This window comes from Eurosta solidaginis, chromosome 5, assembly GCF_040869045.1.
Source record: "Eurosta solidaginis isolate ZX-2024a chromosome 5, ASM4086904v1, whole genome shotgun sequence".
Lineage (NCBI taxonomy): Eukaryota > Metazoa > Arthropoda > Insecta > Diptera > Tephritidae > Eurosta > Eurosta solidaginis.
The window spans coordinates 181,990,326-182,010,025 of record NC_090323.1 but is presented as its reverse complement, the minus strand read 5'-3'; the positions used below and the strand labels follow the sequence as shown (position 1 = coordinate 182,010,025).

The 19,700-nt window shown below is 37.6% G+C and overlaps 1 protein-coding gene across 2 annotated transcripts; it reads left to right on the top strand.

The window, feature by feature from the left end:
• Positions 1–308: 308 nt before the first annotated feature.
• ebd1 (earthbound 1) lies at positions 309–13,395 on the top strand. Of its 2 annotated transcripts, XM_067786457.1 has the most exons (3): positions 309–611; positions 5,766–6,558; positions 7,713–13,393. In XM_067786457.1, exons 2-3 carry the CDS (start codon positions 6,400–6,402, stop codon positions 9,765–9,767), a joined length of 2,214 nt encoding a protein of 737 aa, XP_067642558.1. In that variant the 5' UTR covers positions 309–611; positions 5,766–6,399; the 3' UTR covers positions 9,768–13,393. The 2 variants fall into 2 exon arrangements, with proteins under 2 accessions (XP_067642558.1, XP_067642559.1); XM_067786458.1 differs by lacking the exon at positions 309–611 and having other exon boundaries at positions 5,923–6,558; positions 7,713–13,395.
• The last annotated feature ends 6,305 nt before the right edge of the window (positions 13,396–19,700 follow it).

Sequence of the window (19,700 nt, the reverse complement as noted above, 5' to 3'; positions counted from 1 at the left end):
TCAACAACAGTATTAACACCCAACACCACCCAACAATGTATGTAGGTATGTATATATGTATGCATGCTGAATAGAATAATAAAATGGGAAACACGCCAAAAACAGCGATAATTTTACTATGGGCTGTTATGGTGCTATACAAAGAGCAAGCGCAAAGAGACGACCAACGCGGTTATTGAATTCGAGTTCTAAATAGTGAAAATGCTCTCGGGCTCTCCGCATTGCTTGGCGGCATACAAACTCTAGAACAGAGATGTGGTGGTGGTGCAGACGGCATCGCTAGAATCAGCTACAGCTGTAGTCGACGAGGCAATGTTGGATGAGTACGGGGAGTGAAGATTATAACGGCACAGCGGCGGCGCTGACTCGCTGGCTGGCTGGCTGGTTGTTTCCGATTCTAGACAAACGCAACATTCTAGTTGGGACGAACAGCTCTGGCAATCTGGTTGAAAAAGTTCTTTATAGTGAGTACGTGTAAACAAACAAATTGTGCGTTTAGTATAGTAATAATCACACCAAACGCCCACAACGCCCGTTTCACCCTTAATCTGACGTCTGCGGTGCGGTGTTTTGCTGTCAAGCACAATTCTACATGAAGTTTTGATAGTACGGTGAGTAGGGTAGAAAAACTGCAACAATATATGTATATATTTTTTAAACTAAATAATTTGTGCGCATTTAAAGTTTTTTTTGTTCTTATTGGAATATTGTTGGTGTAGTGTGAGTGATGTGTATAAATTTTGTTTCTGCATACTAAAATTGCATTGTGCGTAGCTGTGTACGTAAGAGTAGCTATGTATATATATATGAGAGTGCTTTAGTGTTTGTAAATATACTCAGCTGTTCTTAGAAACTGTGCTGCAAAAGATCGTGCGATAAAAAGAGTAGACCGCGTTTAAACTCTTCCGTCTACAATGAGTTATAACTGAACCCCACCGGCCTCTTATGGGTATTATTGTGATTAGGTCAGTTCTAGAATTACATAGTCGATTTAAAGGAATAAAAAACTAATTCTGCAATAAAATTTGTAAAATAAAGGAGATTAGTAAAGGGCCAATTAATGACTGATCGAACCTACCTTATGGACATCAATGTATTCGATTAATGGTGCCATACCATAACGCTAACGCCATAGCCAACCAATTGGTTTTTGGTTTCTCGCCATAACCATAAAAAAATATTTGAGTTGGTGAATTTAATAACTTTTTGTAGATTTTATTCATTGTTTTGGATACGTTATGACTAAGAGACTTATTTTTTGTGGATATGGTTGTAATTGTTTGCGTTTTCTTCATTTTTATGAAATTTTCACGCTTTTTGGGTTAAGGCACCATTAATCGATCACATTGGAGATGGTTATGGATATTGGTATGGTTACGACTATGACGTTAGGGTTAAGGATGTTTAATTAGCCCTTTAAATGAAATTTGAAAAATAAAATGTAATCCAAACAAAGTATTTAAGGTAAAAGAAGATTTCCTTTTATGGATTACCGTAGTGTTTTTGCAAGGATCGTAATAGTTATATGTAACTTTTATTACTAAAACCGCATTTAGAACGAATTTTGTTACCAGAAGTTTGCTCAACGACCAAACTGAAAGCCCTATCAAAGACCAAGACCCACCTTATAAAATATCTCCGTCCTCTTGGCAAATACGAGATGGTTTCCAGGACTTATGCTACTTTCCTGCTTGGTGGACCAAGTGCAACTCTCGTCATTATTTGTTCTCATCCAATCTGATTGGGATGTGTACGGCCGGTTAACTGCGATAGGTACTTGAGCTCATCGAATACTCCAAGCGCCATTCTACTTTTCTGTTGTTGTTATTGTAACCGAAAACCACTTCCCGAATGTTTAGAGGAGTTTCGCGTATGTGGGAAGCCATTTGCCGGATACAAATCTGGTATAATCACCTTTTGGTACCAGCCCGACTGCCCCGGGAACAATTTTTTTACCCCTTGAACATTCGGAGTTGGGGATTTTAGTTGCCTCTTACGACATGCAAATGTGACTCGTGTCGATTTTCTTATGGTGGATTTTCTGCAGGACTTAACGTGAAAATCTGGTTGATAGCTGACAGATATTCCACTTAAGATTATTTTAAAAATTCGAAACTAACACGGCGTGGCAGCTTTTCAAATCTGAAATTGCCCAAAATGAAAAGATATTTATAGTAGCCTTGTAAAAAATCCTGTGACTAATCACTAAAGAGATTGGTCTGCGGTTAATGTCTTTTATCTACAGTGGGGTATTACTGATTTCCTCTAGCCTGAAATGAAGTGAGGTAGCATCCCACTAGTATCAATTTCTTGAAGCTCGGACCTTAGATACCAACCCCCGCTTTTCCGTGATCTAATTTTAATGCATTCGTGAACCAGACTTCTGAGTCAGGGTCAGTATATGGATTCTCTGTTTCCCAAAGAATTCTGCCTAGAATAGATACCTCAAAGTTCTCTCAGATTCTGAGCGTAGTTGCAATATGGGGGCTTCTATGAATTTTCTTATTTTTATTACTAACTAGCAGACCCGGCAGACATTGTTCTGCCCTAAATTTGTATATCTGCATACATTTTAATAAGCTTTTTCCGTCTAACTCTCCCTCGCCCCTCTACAATTTTTCCTAATCTTTGTATTCACTCCTCCCTCCGTATATTTCGCTTCATCTATCTCCACCTTCGTCTCATTCTATCTCTTTCTCAGTCTCCTTCTCTCTTTTCTCTTCTCTCAAGTTCTTCTCATTCTTCTCCATATCTTATTGCCAGTCCCAGAGGGTGGTATGTATTTTGTTCCAGTCCCACTCCGAGTCTCAGTCTCAGTCCCAGTCCTAATCCCAGTCCGTCTCTGGTCTACTTCCCGGAAAAAAGCATCGGAAATACTAATATAGGCAAATTTATATACCAAATTCAGGCAAATCGAATATGACGTATGTAAATAGATATGAAGGTATTATTAATTCATGTCTTTATTTCGGCTTCGCATGCATATTTATCAGTTTTGCCAGGTTGATGCGACTAAATCGAATATCACAATGAAAATTATTTAAAAGCTCTCAGCAACAGCTTTCATTTGATATCCAAAATACACACACATTCTAGGGGTGCCCGGGTCCACGTTTTGGCCTATATCTCGAGACCCTAGTCACCAAAAGGTATGAAAGCTACCCTGTACTAAAGCACTCATCAACAGCTTTCATTTGATATCCATATTGTATAAACACATTCTAGGGGTGCCCGGGTCCACGTTCTGGCCTATATCTCGAGACCCTAGGCACCGATAGGTATGAAAACTACCCTGTACTAAAGCACTCATCAACAGCTTTCATTTGATATCCATATTGTATAAACACATTCTAGGGGTGCCCGGGTCCACGTTTTGGGCTATATCTCGGGACCCTAGTCACCAATAGGTATGAAAACTACCCTGTACTAAAGCACTCATCAGCAGATTTCATTTGATATCCATATTGTATAAACACATTCTAGGGGCGCCCGGGTCCACTTTTTGTCCTATTTCTCGAGACCCTAGTCACCAATATGTATCCTGTTCCACTTCCCGGAAGAAAAATTATCCGACATTTTATTCTAGATATAACGCTACCTACCTACCAAATTTCAGGCAAATCGAGCCATATATACGACAGTTTAGAATAAATCGGTCCCTGGTCCACTTCCCGAAAAAAAAACTTTTCACAAACACTCTTCGGGTTCCTATTAAGTTATCCTAAACATTTCATGGCAATCTTTCTATCCGTTCTCGAGTTATGGAGTGACACTCAAAATGTACACTTCTTTTTATATATATAGATAGAAGATGGTTTGATAACAGCGTTAAATGTTCAGTATATCCTTTATGTTTTGCAATAGAGTCAAGTGCAGGCGCACAAAACTTTTGTTGTTTTATTTAAGGTAGCATCTAAATGAGCATACCACGTGAGAGTTCCGTCCCGTGTAACTCCTAGATATCTTTCTTCCATTGAAAACTAGGTTCCTACGGGTAAGAGTTACTAGGACACTTTTGTTAGCACTTAATGTTCGTGAAATTTTTTTTATAAAGTTCCCTTCATACATTTGTATGTTAGATCATACATCTGGGTATATAATGGTCTTAGCACGAACTTAGACTTCCATACTTGTTTTGTTTTGTTTATATAGCAGGCAATCAAAATCCTTCTCGTACCATGGCGGCGTTAGGGTACAGGCTTGATGCCCAAATTTAGAATGTTAAGTCGGGGTGCTTATTCTGAATTGGATAGATAACCTGCCGGTAATTATTTGCTTTAACTGCTAATTCATATACAAAAATATCGGGATATATTGTCTACTGAGGGCTACTATTGATTTCTTCTTGACCCTCTGGTAGAGTTTGGATTATAAATAAAATAAATGCAAGGCTCCATAACCTCCGTAGAGATTTCTCTTCAAATTTGCGTCGTGCTCCTTGTGGATTTTAGTTTAATTTTTCCCACAAATGTGCGGGACGGGACCTACATGTTTTTACGCCGACTCAGAACGGCATGCGCAAGGTATGAGTTTCCACAGAGAAGCTTTTAATGGCAGAAATACGTTCGGAGATTTTGCAAAACAAACTTTTTTCTAAATTTTTGATATTACTTTGCCCGGGAGTTGAGCACAGGACCCTCGATCTGGTAGGCGGAGCACGCTACCACCACATCACACTCAGTCTGAAATTTATGTACTCAATTTTAAAGAACAATAAAAAAACTGCAAAGAAATGGGTAAAATAATGTAACGAATTTAGGGAAATTCCGCTTAATTGAAACCTTCTGCTAACGTTCGAATCGCCAAACTGTTGAGTAAATAACTCCAATATTCAGTAATACAAAATGGTCTTTATTAGACTACTTTGAGAGTACTTCAAAATAACACTTATACTTCAGAACTAATTGCGTGTTTAAATCAAACTGCTTAGTCATGCCTCAGATTGTGCTGATTTTATACTCCCGGTTTCCTCGTTCACCAATTTCTCCTAAGGTCTAGTAATTTCGTGAACTTCATGCTTGTTTACCAGCTATATACGTGAGTACTACTTCGGCTGATGATGACATGCATTTGTGAGTATCTCTCTTCTGCCTTGCATGTATGTGTGTACATGATGATTGATTTGTTTACATACGTACCTACAAGTGACTGCTTAGTATCGGCTTAGTGATGGTATTATCGCTTAGTGATCATAATATTCGACACAACAAAATAAAAATTAACTGGAATTTAAACAAATTATTTAAGACAAAAAGCCAGTTCCCTATGCTCCATTCTCTTGGTATTTGTTTTTATAGGTTTTTCTACAATACCACTACGACAAATTTAAAATACTGCGTTAGAATTAAAAAAAACTATAAAATCGGTAGTATTACCGTTGGGGTAGAAAGGGGACCTGTGCAACATTATCCGTAGAAGTTAAAAGTGGACATGTCGTACAACAGTACCTTTAATGTGTTAAAGGAGAGTAGAAAATGGACCTGGCCGACAGTACGCGTAGGGGTATAGAAAGGACCAGGCGGACGCTACCTGTTCAAGCATAAACAGGGACAATCGGTATTTTCATAGGACATGCTCAAACCAAAGGTATTACTCCAACCCATATAAAGAGATCAAAACTGGATATAGTCGCATTCTTTTTTTCAGTGAAGCTACAGCTGGGTATATAATTCATAAGTTCAGTAACGCACGAATACGAATTTAGACTAGTATTAAATAAATACATATGTAACAACTTACTAAACTTCTGAATTTCTAAATTTCAGTGCAATCCAATTGTGAATGCAAAGCGACACACAAACAACAAAAAACAAACTACAGCAAGAGCATATGTAAATACTAACAACGATAAGAAAGCAGCGTCAGAAACAGAGAGCGATAGTGATTTGAGAAATTCAATCGAAACATTAAGTAAAAAAATCAGCCACAACGACGTCTACAATAGTAACAACCACGGCGTTCTCATCGGAAACGCCGACAGAACAACAACAACACCAACACCAAAATTTACGCCGACGTCGTCGAACAGGCGACCCAACAACGCCCCCGCCCACAGCATTGCATTTCAATAAAATCGACAGCAACACGAGCACAATTACGACCGCCAACACGAATACATCGACGACGACTACGAGTCGTGTAGGTCGACGCGTGCGCCTGCCCGTCCATCTAGCACAGTCATTGGTGACCACTTCTAATATAAGAACTGCCGGTACGACGACATCCTCATCCACGCTGGGTCCGAAAAAAGTGCGAGCATTGCGAAATATATTGTCGCGCGGCAAAAGAAGACACCTCAAAGTGCGCAGTACTAGTAGCAATGGTCATAGGCATACAGATATTAATCAAAGTGATATCATTCGCAACAACAACAAAAATAACAATAGTGATAACCATGCAATGACTCAAAGCGTAGACACAGTGAAGGTGATGGAGCCCGAAAAGTTGACAAATAATCAGAATGCAAGTAAAATAAAGGCAGTGCAAGATAATTCTGCTGAGGTTAACGATGTGAATGGTGGAACAGCAGATAAAGGTGAAACGCAGAAGTGTGAAAATGTAAGTAAAAGTATGTACATATGTATATGTTTATGAGGTATGTATGTTGTTATGCGTCCAATAGCTTATTGTTAGGTTGTTACGTTCTATGGGATCATAAATACAGGTTTTCGCCTTCACTGGCTCGTTCCGCATCAGTTGCTCCGGTGCGCCATAAATTCCTATTTCTGACAATCACTGTTACCTTTTTTCGATCCTCCCGTCAGAACTTTGGCTTCTATATATTTAAATATGTTTTTCTTTCATTACAACTTCCTATCCTTCCGCCCTTTTATTTCACTCCAAAGACCCACTCTAACGGAAGCACAATAGAGGCTTGCAACATCTACTACAGTGGCGATACGAACAAAAGACCAAGATTTGGTGGGTACAGACTCTTTTTATAAGAAATACAAACGATTACTGCCCTTTAACGTCAGGGTGGCCAAGAAAGGAGTGTTTGGTCTTACAGTCGCAGAATTCAGCCCCCACGATGTATCTAATATCTCCCAACAGATGGAAGCTGATTGACTTCGCCGCTTCCGGATATATCGTCATCTGCACTGCTAGTTCCCATAAAATGTACAGTAAATGTACAGTAAAATGTACATACTTGAATACTTGGCTGTTTCCTGATCGAAACCAAATCAACCACGTCATCATCGATGGCATGCTAAGTTCTAGGGTACTTTATATGCGCACACTGAAAGACCAAAATATCGTCCCATTACCTTGTGGCAGCCAGATATGTGTCGCCCCTGTGCAGCGAAGCGCAAGCAGTTACAAAAGATAAGCTTGCCGTGAAGAAGCTGCTCATGACACAGACGGCTGATGATAAGTCCACTCGGCTCTCATGCCTGCTCGCTAAAATCAATCTCCGACCTAACAATGTAACCGAGTATTGGGAGCACATACATATCTCTCTCTTTAGGTACTGCCGCTACCGACACCATAGGTTTTCAGAGAGTCTGCAACAACAACAGTTGCGTTGAGGAATGTTGCGCTGCTCCAGAAAAAAGGTCGTTGTTTTTAGGGAGGGGACTTCTCGTCTTGCTTCCCCAATGCATAATTTTAATACAGAACATATATGGTTTAAACATTGTCACACTCTTACTTTGATTTCCCTTATTCCCTTAATGTATAGATAACTAACCTCAATTTTTTTTTTTTTATAGAAACTCCCACTTTCCGTACCAACGCTACCAACTCACGAAAAAATACTTTACGACAATCGCATTCGACGTAAAAATGTTCTCGCGCTCAACGAGAAAGTAGCAGCTATACGTGAATACGAGAAATCGCCAGTATACAAACGAGTCGGTCGTATCTTTCACTGTAGTCCCGACCAAATTAAACGCATAGTACAACAAAAGGATAGTATACTAGAAGCTTGGGAGCAACGGACACGACGTTGCCACGATGCGAAGACACTCGAAATGAAAGTTGTGCGTGTCTCTATGCTGGGCAAAGCTGTATATGAGTGGTTGAGACGCATGATCTACTATCAAGATATACAGATAACCGATGGCCTAATACAGAAAACAGCGTTGCAATTCAAAAGCGCAATGGGTTTGCAAAATTTCTTTCCCCATCAAGATTGGTGTGATAAATTTCGTTATACCTACAAAATACATACAGCCGATAGTAAAATGTTAAAGATCGGGCATACGCAAGGTTATTCAGTGCAAATCAAAGATGTTATGAAGGATGTACTCAACGAATGTACGCCCGACGGAGGTGATAGAAATCAGATGTCCGATGATGACAATGTCGAGGGTGAGGAAGATTTGGATGGCGAGGATTTTGAAGGGGATGAGCATGATGACATAGATGATGACGACGACGAAGATGACGTGCAAGAGATTAAGGGAGATGAACGGAGTGGTGAGAAAACTCAAAATCAAGAAACGAAAGATGATAAAGAAATAAAAGCAGAAGCAACGTCGGCGAAACGAGGAAAATTCAAACACAGCGGAGATGGCCCTAACACGAAAAGCAATGCGTCCGCTTATACCGCGAACTTTGCAACTGTAAACGTAAATACTGTCGTAAATCGTACAGGTGCTACAAGTACGAGTGATGGCCCGAAAACGTCCAATGTCATTTCTACTTCCAATAATGGAATGAAATCTGCTTCACCTCAATTGCTACCCAAAGTTCCAACGCCACAATTGCCACCACTGCGTCAGCTGGTTGCGCTCCCTTTGCAAGGTAATGTAGCAGGTATGCCACAAAAGGTACTAGTTGCCACGCCTATTACACCTGCTGGTCAGGTGTCAGGCGCAAAACCAATGACAATGACAATCATACCTTTGGCGACAATCGCTCAATCACAGAGTATGCAACAAGGCGCCTCGGATAGTGCCTCAGCAAGTACAGCCACGGCTAACGCGTTAACTGCAGCATTAGCAACAACATCGGCAACAGCTGCTACACCCGCCACAGATGCAGAGAAGTCAGCCGTGCCAATGCCAATGTTAGAAGTTAAAAAGGAAATCAAAGAAGAACCTATAGAAGTCAAGCAGGAATGTGTTACGGATGATGATGATGATGATGACAATAAAAAAGCAGAGCAAGAGAAGGAAACTTCTAAGCAATCAAAAATTAACGATGCACAAAGATGCCATGAGAACAGCAATCCCCCAACTGCGCCGGTTACTAGTAAATCTTCGTATCTCACGAAGAAAGACGAACACCGTGGATCCGAGCACGCAGATGATGAGAATATAGCTTTAGCCAATTTGCGACGTCTTATACAGACTCAGGGTAAAATTGTTGCAACAGCCACCACATCAGCTGGCGCATCTATGACTGCGTCTGCATCAGAACCACGTTTAGCTCCAAAACCCACTTTAACGCATGCAACATTAGTCCCCTTTTCAAGTAGCGATCGTCAGCGTTTACCCACATCAACGACTGCTATAACTTGTATACCTGCCGCCAATTTAACGGCTATGACAACAAAGTCATTAAGTTTCACTCCACCTTTGCCGCCGTTAACAAAAGCTCCTGATGCTGTTATAAATCGTTTGGCGAATAAGCGAAAGCATCCTGGGAATAATACACCGATAGCGCCTCCAATCAAATCATGTACTGAAGCACGAAAATATTTGAAATTATTGGAAGATTTTGCTTTGGTTAAGGAGAATTTTAGGTTGATTGGTTTGATAACACGCTCCGATGAAATTTTGCGGGAGCTGGATGGTAACGATGATGTGGATATAGATTAAGAATGTAGAAGTTGAAAAGTGTTGTATATAGGTACATTTAGAAATGTTCTTATACAGTTATATGTATACTTTGGAAACGAAATTCCGAAAATGTTTAGAGTTATATTAGGGTGTTTAATTTTTTTTGCTTTAATTGCTGTGTCCGGAAATTTATGGTTTTTTGTTTGTTTTATTATTGAATATCGACACCTGACTCGGCTGCCAGTTCGAAAAGGCCCTATCTTAGAATTTTTTTTTTAAGAAGCCCTATTTCAGAATTTGGTTGAATCTAAAAGTTGTTACCTTAACGGCCTAACTCGGCTCAAACCGTATTGCCTTTTTGAAGAATATTATGTCATGTGAAGTTCTTCAACTAAATTCTGAGATGTGAGGGCGTTTTTGAATACAATTTGGAGTAGGACGCTCTTTGAACGAATTCAGATATAGGGCGTTTTTTAAAAGGCGTTTACAGAGATAGGTTGAAATGTCAAGTTCTTAAAAAGTTCGTCAATTGTGAATATATAAAATGTTTGTTGAATATGTTCAAATGGTTTCTGCTGAGATTTATTTAAGTTCGAAATGGAATGCTCGAAAAAAAAATATTCCAACTTTTTTTTTTCAATTAACTTTGTTGACATACCTGAAATTTAAAAATAAGACCCAAATTTTATAGGTCGTTTACATTTTTTCACCTAAATCATAACAACCAACAAATGTACAACTTTACAGGAAAACTAAAAAACGTTTTATTTTCACATTACTTCACATTATTGGTGGCAACACTTAAACATTTGTGTGTCCTTTATTACACAGAAATCTGTAAAATAACGTATTTTTGAAGAAAGCGTTGGTTCGGGCATTATTTATTTGTAAATTAAGATAAACTAGTATCGAAAAAAATACTGCAAAAGTAAATTGTCATTAAGTCAAATTAACGACTGCGTTCATCGTTGAAATATTTAGTGAGTTCCACTACTGAATAAATAATTTAAATATACAACTTTTTTCATAAAAACGCTTTTTCATTTAAAAATTGCAAGTTCGAATCGAATAGAAATTATGCGGTGCAGCAAGCGTCTAACATTTTCTGGTAGCAATATGAACAAATTCAATTTATGCAAGATCTTTTTTGACCGTCCCTCAATCTAGCCAAAGCGCCTGATATAATTCAATTTGCTTTAAGGTGGCTTCCAAATTTCGAGAGAAAAATTTGTGCAAATAAATGACACACCCTAATGTACATAAGCATACAATATATCTTTTTTATAAGTAAATACCAAAGCTGGTAATTGTTGCCATAGTCTGTAAATTAATTATTAGTAAAATTTAGATTGCACATTAGTGCGTTTCAAAAAAAAAAAATAATATCGCCGCAGATTCTTCTACATATATGGATTGGCAGACGGTTATTATTGTGGGAACATTTTCCATTTTGTTTTTGTGTCCCGTGTATTAACCAGTTTAGACTTATATCAAGGGTCTGCATTTCATAGCACAATTGTGCTCTCATTGCATATGCGAATAGCCATAATCCCGAAGTACTTAATCCAGACATAACCAAATACCAACCATTCGTAATTCAGATACTATCTAATTCTGACCATGCATAATCTCGACATTATTTAAAAAAATGCAATTTCGACCCAGTGGCTAACCACCTTTATAGAAAATTTAACTGGATTGTGTTTTGTTGGGACTTTGCTTTGTCGGGTTATTGTGTTGTCGCGATATTGGCTTGTAGCGATTTTTTTATGTCTCTCTTTCGGCTTACCTGAATTTTGTACTACTATTTATTTTACAAAGCGAAATCATTATTGAATATTCTATTTGGTTTTTTTTACTCACTCAAAATCTAAATTTTGAAAACTTCGAAAAGTCTATGACTACTATTGAATGGAATGCCTTAATATATTTTCTTATAAAAAAATTACATGAAATTTGAACTCGAAGTTACTTTAAAATATTTTATTATTGCACAATATTATTGAATACTTCTTTTCCCGATTAAATTTTAAGTTATAAAACTTTCAGGATTTAATAATAAATATTATCAGTTAGACTAAAAAGTAACCAATATGTTCTCTTACCTTTCTGACTTCTTTCAATATACATATTTTACATAGCCAAATAATACAAATTGGAATATTCTATTTTGATTATTTTCCTTTTACTAACTCTCCCCAATAAAACTTTAATTTTAAAAACTTTGGAATCATGGTCACCATTTAATGGAACACCTTTATACCTTTATTTTGCTATCAAAAAATTACATCAAATGTGAATTCGAAGTTATATCTACAATTGATTATTGCACAATATTATTGAATGCATTTCCAAATAAAATTTGCAAGACTTTACGGAAAATATTGTCAAAATAGCCCAATTTGTTCTTGCCTTAATTACTACCGATATTCCGTAATCGAAATATGAAAAAAAAGTTTTTTTAATTGGTATTACCCATTTTTCGTATGTTTTCTGAAATATGAGGCATACATATTATTATCTCAGGAAGAGACTTTTATTTCGATTAATTGCTAAGAATGTAGGTATATCGAAAAATGTAAAAAAAAAACTATATATAGCTATAGAGTCTAGTGCACATTGTAAGTAAACTACTTGTTTACAAATAAATATACATATTTATGTGCTATATATAATAGTATACCATTTAATTTTTTATGCTTATGAATTGTTTTCTTTTTTTACCACTGAAATATTTTATTTTCCAAAATAGTACTAAATACATGGTACATACTATTTATATGTAAGTACTAAATATGTACAGATGTTTTATAAAACTAAATCCAATATATATATATATATATATATATGTTTGTATATGAAACAACAACAAACTTATGTATATATATATATATCATTGAATACCGAATAAAATCGATTGAAAATAAAATTTAAATTTTTATCTTCTTCGAACACAGAATATATTGTGACGTATATTAGTATCACTAAGTGATACTCACATCACTAAGCGGTTATAAAATAAAGCAAGCTGCCACTCTTGGTACATAAAGAAATCAATCATCATTTACACACATATGTATGTACATACAAGGCAACGAAGAGATACTCGCAAACACATGTAATCATCAGCCGAAGTAGTACTCACATATACACATGCATATGACTATGCGAGAGGCTATAAACTACAAATACACATGCATATGGCTGGTGACCAAGTAGTAGATTCTAAAAGGAGAAACGTCTAGACATTTGGAGAAATATGCGGACAAGGCAACAGAGAGTATAAAAGCAGCACATGCTGAGTAGTCAGTAAGCAGTTTGATTTAAACACGCAATTAGTTCGGAAGTAAGGGTTACTGTGAACTACCCTCAAAGTAGTCTAATAAAGACCATTTTGCATTATTGAATATTGGAGTTATTTATTCAACAGTTTAGCGATTCGAATGGGATAAATATAGACGGAAAAATGATATATGCAGCCGTTGGGTGGGTCTACATGTGGAATAAAAAAGCAGCAAAGGAATAGCCATAAATTTGAGGCTTGTTTTGAGATGGTCTCGAAAAAATTTTTTTTTATTACAACTTGATTATGTGACATGCGATTTTTTGGCCGGATACGCCTAAGGTATAAGCTCTATTATTTGATCTAATGTCTCTTTGGGAGTAGTACTTCACAATAACAATTATACTTCACTAATAGCGTGTTTAAATCACGCTGCTTTTATATTCTCTGTTGCCTCGTTCGCTTATTTCTCCTAAGGTCTAGACTTTTCACGAACATGCCTTCTGGAACAGTTGTATCTCATACTTGGTAATTTAGCTATATGCGTGTGTATGTGTGAGCAACAACTTCTGCTCTTAGCCGATGTGTATGTGAAATGAGATGTTCGCTTCAAGTTGCTGATTATGTATGGAATAGTCTTCGTTGCCTTTTAGATAAGTGTGGCTGATTGCTTTAATGTGTTCATGTACGTAAGTATGTGCTTGCTTTTTTGTTGCTGTGATTATTTACTAACATCATAGTGATGCTAATATTCGCAACAATACTTTGGTGCAACGTGAAGCATAGTTTAACAGGTTTCAACTAATTAGGCAGAGAAAACTATGTGAAAACGATTTCTTAGAAAAAAAGGACATTAATGGAAAGATAGAGTTTATCAAGACCAAAATAATGGCATATCAATTTTAAAAATCGGATCTCAAACAACAAATTACAACAAAAAAATAATACACCCTAACATATCAGTATTATACGAAGAACGGGCAACCGGTGCGTATACGTAACATTTTGTCAATTATTTGGCACAAAGAATACATACATAAATACAGACTCAATATAAACTCAAAATTTGAAGCGATTTTTTGCAACATTAATGGAACAGAGGTGGGAGATGAGGTGGCGAAGTAGGAGGAGCAGGAAGTGAGGATGGAATTGGGAAGAAGAAAGGAGGAAAATAATGGTTAGGAAAAGGGGTCATAAAGATAGAGAAGGGGAGAAGGAAATTAAATTGGAACAGGAGTGAACGGGGAAAGAGAAAATGGAACTACAATATTCGAGGGTAAAAAAGGATTGCGGGGACGGGGCTTAGCGCGGAAAGAAAATGGGTTACCAAAAGCAAGAGGGAGGGAAAAAGGCGCCGAGCAAACGGAAGAAGATGAAAAGGGGCATCGTACAGAAAAAGGAAGAATACGAAAGAAATAGAGTGAGGTAATGAGTGAAATCAGAAGGTTAAAGAAAAGGGAAAGGGATAAAGCGAAATCAAAACGAAGAAAAAATGGTGGAGGTAGGAATACGAAAAACGGAAGAGCACGAGTAAAAAGTAAAAGGAAAAATAAAGAAATTTAAGTAAAAAGGGATAAAGGCATGGGATGGGCGAAAGGGAGAGAGGAAAAGGTGTGCAGAGTGCTAAGAAAATTTCGAGAGAACTAGAAGGAAAGCAGATGAAGAGAAAATAGTGGAGGGAAATATTATGCAATGGTTTATTTTGATTGACTTACGCCAATTGCTAGAACCAAAGCCATCGAGAACTCACTAATCTTTAAAAAATACACCTTGGCCACTTACCTCGACATTGACGGTGCCTTCAGCAATGTTTAGACATAAGCTATCTGTAGGTCACTTATACGACACGAAGACTTTATAGTTGCATGGATCAATTATATGCATAGGATAAGAGCCCTCAACGCAGTTTAGGAGCTAGCGCAGTATGTCAAATGGCTACCAGAGGCACCCCTTAGGACGGCATGCTATTGCAACTTCTGTGGATACTGGTAGTCCAAGAAATTCTAGAATCTTTAGGGCAGAAGGGACGAGGGTAGTCGCATACGCCGACAACTAAATAGTTTTTAATCACGGGTAAATTCCTGCCAACGATTAGCAAACTCATGGAAACGGCACTTTGCACCATTTCGCGATAGGCGGAGCAAAACAGCCTGGGAATGAGTTCAACGCAATGATACTTGTCCTGTTCATATGAAAATCAAAACTTCCCTCCTTTAGCTTACCGAGGCATATCTTGGTATGATTCTCGACTCCAAATTAAGCTCGAAAAGAAACCTTGAATTAAGATCAAAGAAATATATGTCAGCATACTGCACTTGGAAAAGAGCTTTCGGGAGGACTGTCATCCCCATATCATCCATTACGTGTACAACACAGTCATTCGACCGATACTAACGTTTGAAGCTTATCTTTGGGGCGTTAAAAGAAAGTTATCAACTTAGTGTTGGGAAGGTTCACAGGTAAGCATGTTGGAGATGTCAGTGGCAGTGCGCAGCACACTCTAGCGAAGATTAAACATAATTTTTTTACTTAATGGCTTTACAAATGTTCGTGCAAGGATAGGACGCGAAAGAGACTTTGAGTCTAAGAGAGTGCAACATGTGGAAATCAACCAAGCACAGACAATCGACAGGGCAGGGTAGGGTAGGGGACAGGGTAGGGGCATTACAATATACACATACGGCTCGAAAATAGAAATGGCAAGTGGAGCTTGACTGAACTCAAAGCATCTGCAGTGGGAGGGCTATGCCATAGAGAGACCAGCCAGACTGCTCCAGGAGGCAAGAATTAAAATCCAAACGGCATTCACTGGCATTTGCCACTTGCTTTGAAGTATCCGTGGTTCAGAGCGTATTTTAGTGAAAACTTAGTAGTAGTAGTTAGTTAGTAGTAGTTTACTACCTAAGAAAAGTTCCTACTTAGTTGATGAACGCTAGGGCTTCTTAGAACTGGTGAATGGGAATACGAACTGCAATCGTTGTTCTAAGTCGAGCAGCATGTCTGTTCATATCTCGCTGTTCAAAGCGATTATTACGACTAAGGCTGCTGGGTGAGCTGCGTAGAATATCAGTACAACTCGCAACTGGCTATAGGTATAAAGTTCAGTTTACGCGAACTTAGACCTTATCAACTTAAGTAAATAATTTCAATAGTAGCGTTATTTCCTCCGTCTTCGAACACTAGGGTTAATATTATTCAAGAAATTGGTACTCCACATGACAAAGGTCAAACTCATTATACGAAATGAAACACATACATATACATATGTACATTAGGGTGGATCGATTTGTATGGACGAAATTTAACCGATATCGCGCCATCGATTTTTCGATATAATTTGGGCTCAGGAAAAAAGTTGCACTACGCATACACAAAAAAAATAATTTTCGAGCCTGCGAAATTTAAAATTTTTGACTTTTTTCGACTTTGATTTTTAAGGTTTTTTCGTGACCTACTAAAAAGAATTTCATATGCATACACTGTCCGACCCAAAAATGTCCGCTAAAAACGTTGGCGATAACAGTTTTTTGAAAAAAAAAAATATTTTTTTATACATGAAAATTTTACAATCAAATGAAAGTTTAAAAGAAAAAAAGAAAATTTGATGAAAAGTAAAAAAATATTTTTTTTTTTTTTGCAAAAACTGTTATGGACGTTTTTAGCGGACATCTTTGGGTCAGACAGGGTATACATGAAAATTTTACAATCAAAAGAAAATTTTTTAGTAGGTCATGAAAAAAAACTTAAAAATCAAAGTCGAAAACATGACGGAACCATACAGGGTGGCAGCATGGGACAGCTGATTATAAATTTTTTATACTCAGTTGAGCAGAGCTCACAGAGTATATTAAGTTTGATTGGATAACGGTTGGTTGTACATATATAAAGGAATCGAGATAGATATAGACTTCCATATATCAAAATAATCAGGATCGAAAAAAAATTTGATTGAGCCATGTCCGTCCGTCCGTCCGTCCGTCCGTCCGTTAACACGATAACTTGAGTAAATTTTGAGGTATCTTGATGAAATTTGGTATGTAGGTTCCTGAGCACTCATCTCAGATCGCTATTTAAAATGAACGATATCGGACTATAACCACGCCCACTTTTTCGATATCGAAAATTTCGAAAAAACGAAAAAGTGCGATAATTCATTACAAAAGACAGCTAAAGCGACGAAACTTGGTAGATGAGTTGAACTTATGACGCGGAATAGAAAATTAGTAAAATTTTGGACAATGGGCGTGGCACCGCCCACTTTTAAAGTAAGATAATTTAAAATTTTGCAAGCTGTAATTTGGCAGTCGTTGAAGATATCATGATAAAATTTGGCAGGAACGTTACTCCTATTACTATATGTCCGCTTAATAAAAATTAGCAAAATCGGAGAAGGACCACGCCCACTTTAAAAAAAAAATTTTTTAAAGTAAAATTTTAACAAAAAATTTAATATCTTTACTTTATATAAGTAAATTATGTCAACATTCACCTCCAGCAATAATATGGTGCAACAAAATACAAAAATTAAAGAAAATTTCAAAATGGGCGTGGCTCCGCCCTTTTTCATTTAATTTGTCTAGGATACTTTTAACGCCATAAGTCGAACAAAAATTAACCAATCCTTTTGAAATTTGGTAGGGGCATAGATTTTATGACATTAACTGTTTTCTGTGAAAATGGGCGAAATCGGTTGATGCCACGCCCAGTTTTTATACACAGTCGTCCGTCTGTCCTTCCGCATGGCCGTTAACACGATAACTTGAGCAAAAATCGACATATCTTTAATGAACTTAGTTAACGTGCTTACTTGAACTCACTTTATCTTGGTATGAAAAATGAACGAAATCCGACTATGACCACGCCCACTTTTTCGATATCGAAAATTACGAAAAATGAAAAAATGCCATAATTTTATACCAAATAAGAAAAAAGGGATGAAACATGGTAAGGTAATTGTATTGTTTTATTGACGCGAAATATAACTTTAGAAAAAACTTTATAAAATGGTTGTGACACCTACCATATTAAGTAGAAGAAAATGAAAAGTTCTGCAGGGCGAAATAAAAAGCCGTTAAAATCTTGACATATATAAATAAATTAGCGGTATCCAACAGATGATGTTCTGGGTCACCCTGGTCCACATTTTGGTAGATATCTGGAAAACGCCTTCACACCACTCCCTTTTAAAACTCTCATTAATACCTTTAATTTGATACCCATATTGTACAAACTCATTCTAGAGTCACCCCTGGTCCACCTTTATGACGATATCTCGAAAGTCCACCTATAGAACTAAGCCCCACTCCCTTTTAAAATGATCATTAACCCCTTTCATTTGATACCCATATCGTGCAAAAAAATTCTAGGGTCACCCCTGCTCCACCTTTATGGCGATATCTCGAAACGGCGTCCACCTATGGAACTAAGGATTACTCCCTTTTAAAATACTCATTAACACCTTTCTTTTGATACCCATATTGTACAAACAAATTCTAGGGTCACCCCTGGTCCACCTTTATGGCGATATCTCGAAACGGCGTCCACCTATGGAACTAAGGATTACTCCCTTTTAAAATACTCATTAACACCTTTCTTTTGATACCCATATTGTACAAACAAATTCTAGGGTCACCCCTGGTCCACCTTTATGGCGATATCTCGAAAATGCGACCACCTGTATAACAACCACTGCTCCCTTTTAAAACCCTCATTAATACCTTTAATTTGATACCCATATCGTACAAACATATTCTAGAGTCACCCCTGGTCCACCTTTATGGCGATATTTCGAAACGGCGTCCACCTATAGAACTAAGGCGCACTCCCTTTTAAAATACGCATTAACAACTTTCGTTTGATGCCCATATTGTACAAACAAATTCTAGGGTCACCCCTGGTCCACCTTTATGGCGATATCTCGAAACGGCGTCCACCTATGGAACTAAGGATTACTCCCTTTTAAAATACTCACTAACACCTTTCTTTTGATACCCGTATTGTACAAACAAATTCTAGGGTCACCCCTGGTCCACCTTTATGGCGCTATCTCGAAACGGCGTCCACCTATGGAACTAAGGATTACTCCCTTTTAAAATACTCATTAGTACCTTTCATTTGATACCCATATCGTACAAACGCATTCTAGAGTCACCCCTGGTCCACCTTTATGGCGATATCTCGAAAAGGCGACCACCTATACAACAACTACCACTCCCTTTTAAAACCCTCATTAATACCTTTAATTTGATACCCATATCGTACAAACACATTCTAGAGTCACCCCTGGTCCACCTTTATGGCGATATTTCGAAACGGCATCCACCTATAGAACTAAGGCCAACTCCCTTTTAAAATACTCATTAACACCATTCGTTTGATGCCCATATTGTACAAACAAATTCTAGGGTCACCCCTGGTCCACCTTTGTGGCGATATCTTGAAACGGCGTCCACCTATGGAACTACGGATTACTCCCTTTTAAAATACTCATTAACACCTTTCATTTGATACCCATATCGTACAAACGCATTCTAGAGTCAACCCTGATCCACCTTTATGGCTATATCCCTAAATGGCGTCCACCTATAGAACTATGGCCCACTCCCTCATAAAATACTCTTTAATGCCTTTCATTTGATACACATTCCAGGGTTTCCCTCGGTTCATTTTCCTACATGGTTATTTTCCCT

Bases quoted from the DNA above. Each gene is read 5' to 3' on its own strand.
- ebd1 (XM_067786458.1), top strand. From the start codon at position 6,400: ATGACTCAAAGCGTAGACACAGTGAAGGTGATGGAGCCCGAAAAGTTG. The intron at 6,559-7,712 runs GTAAGTAAAAGT...TTTTTTTTATAG, and splicing joins AAACGCAGAAGTGTGAAAAT to AAACTCCCACTTTCCGTACC.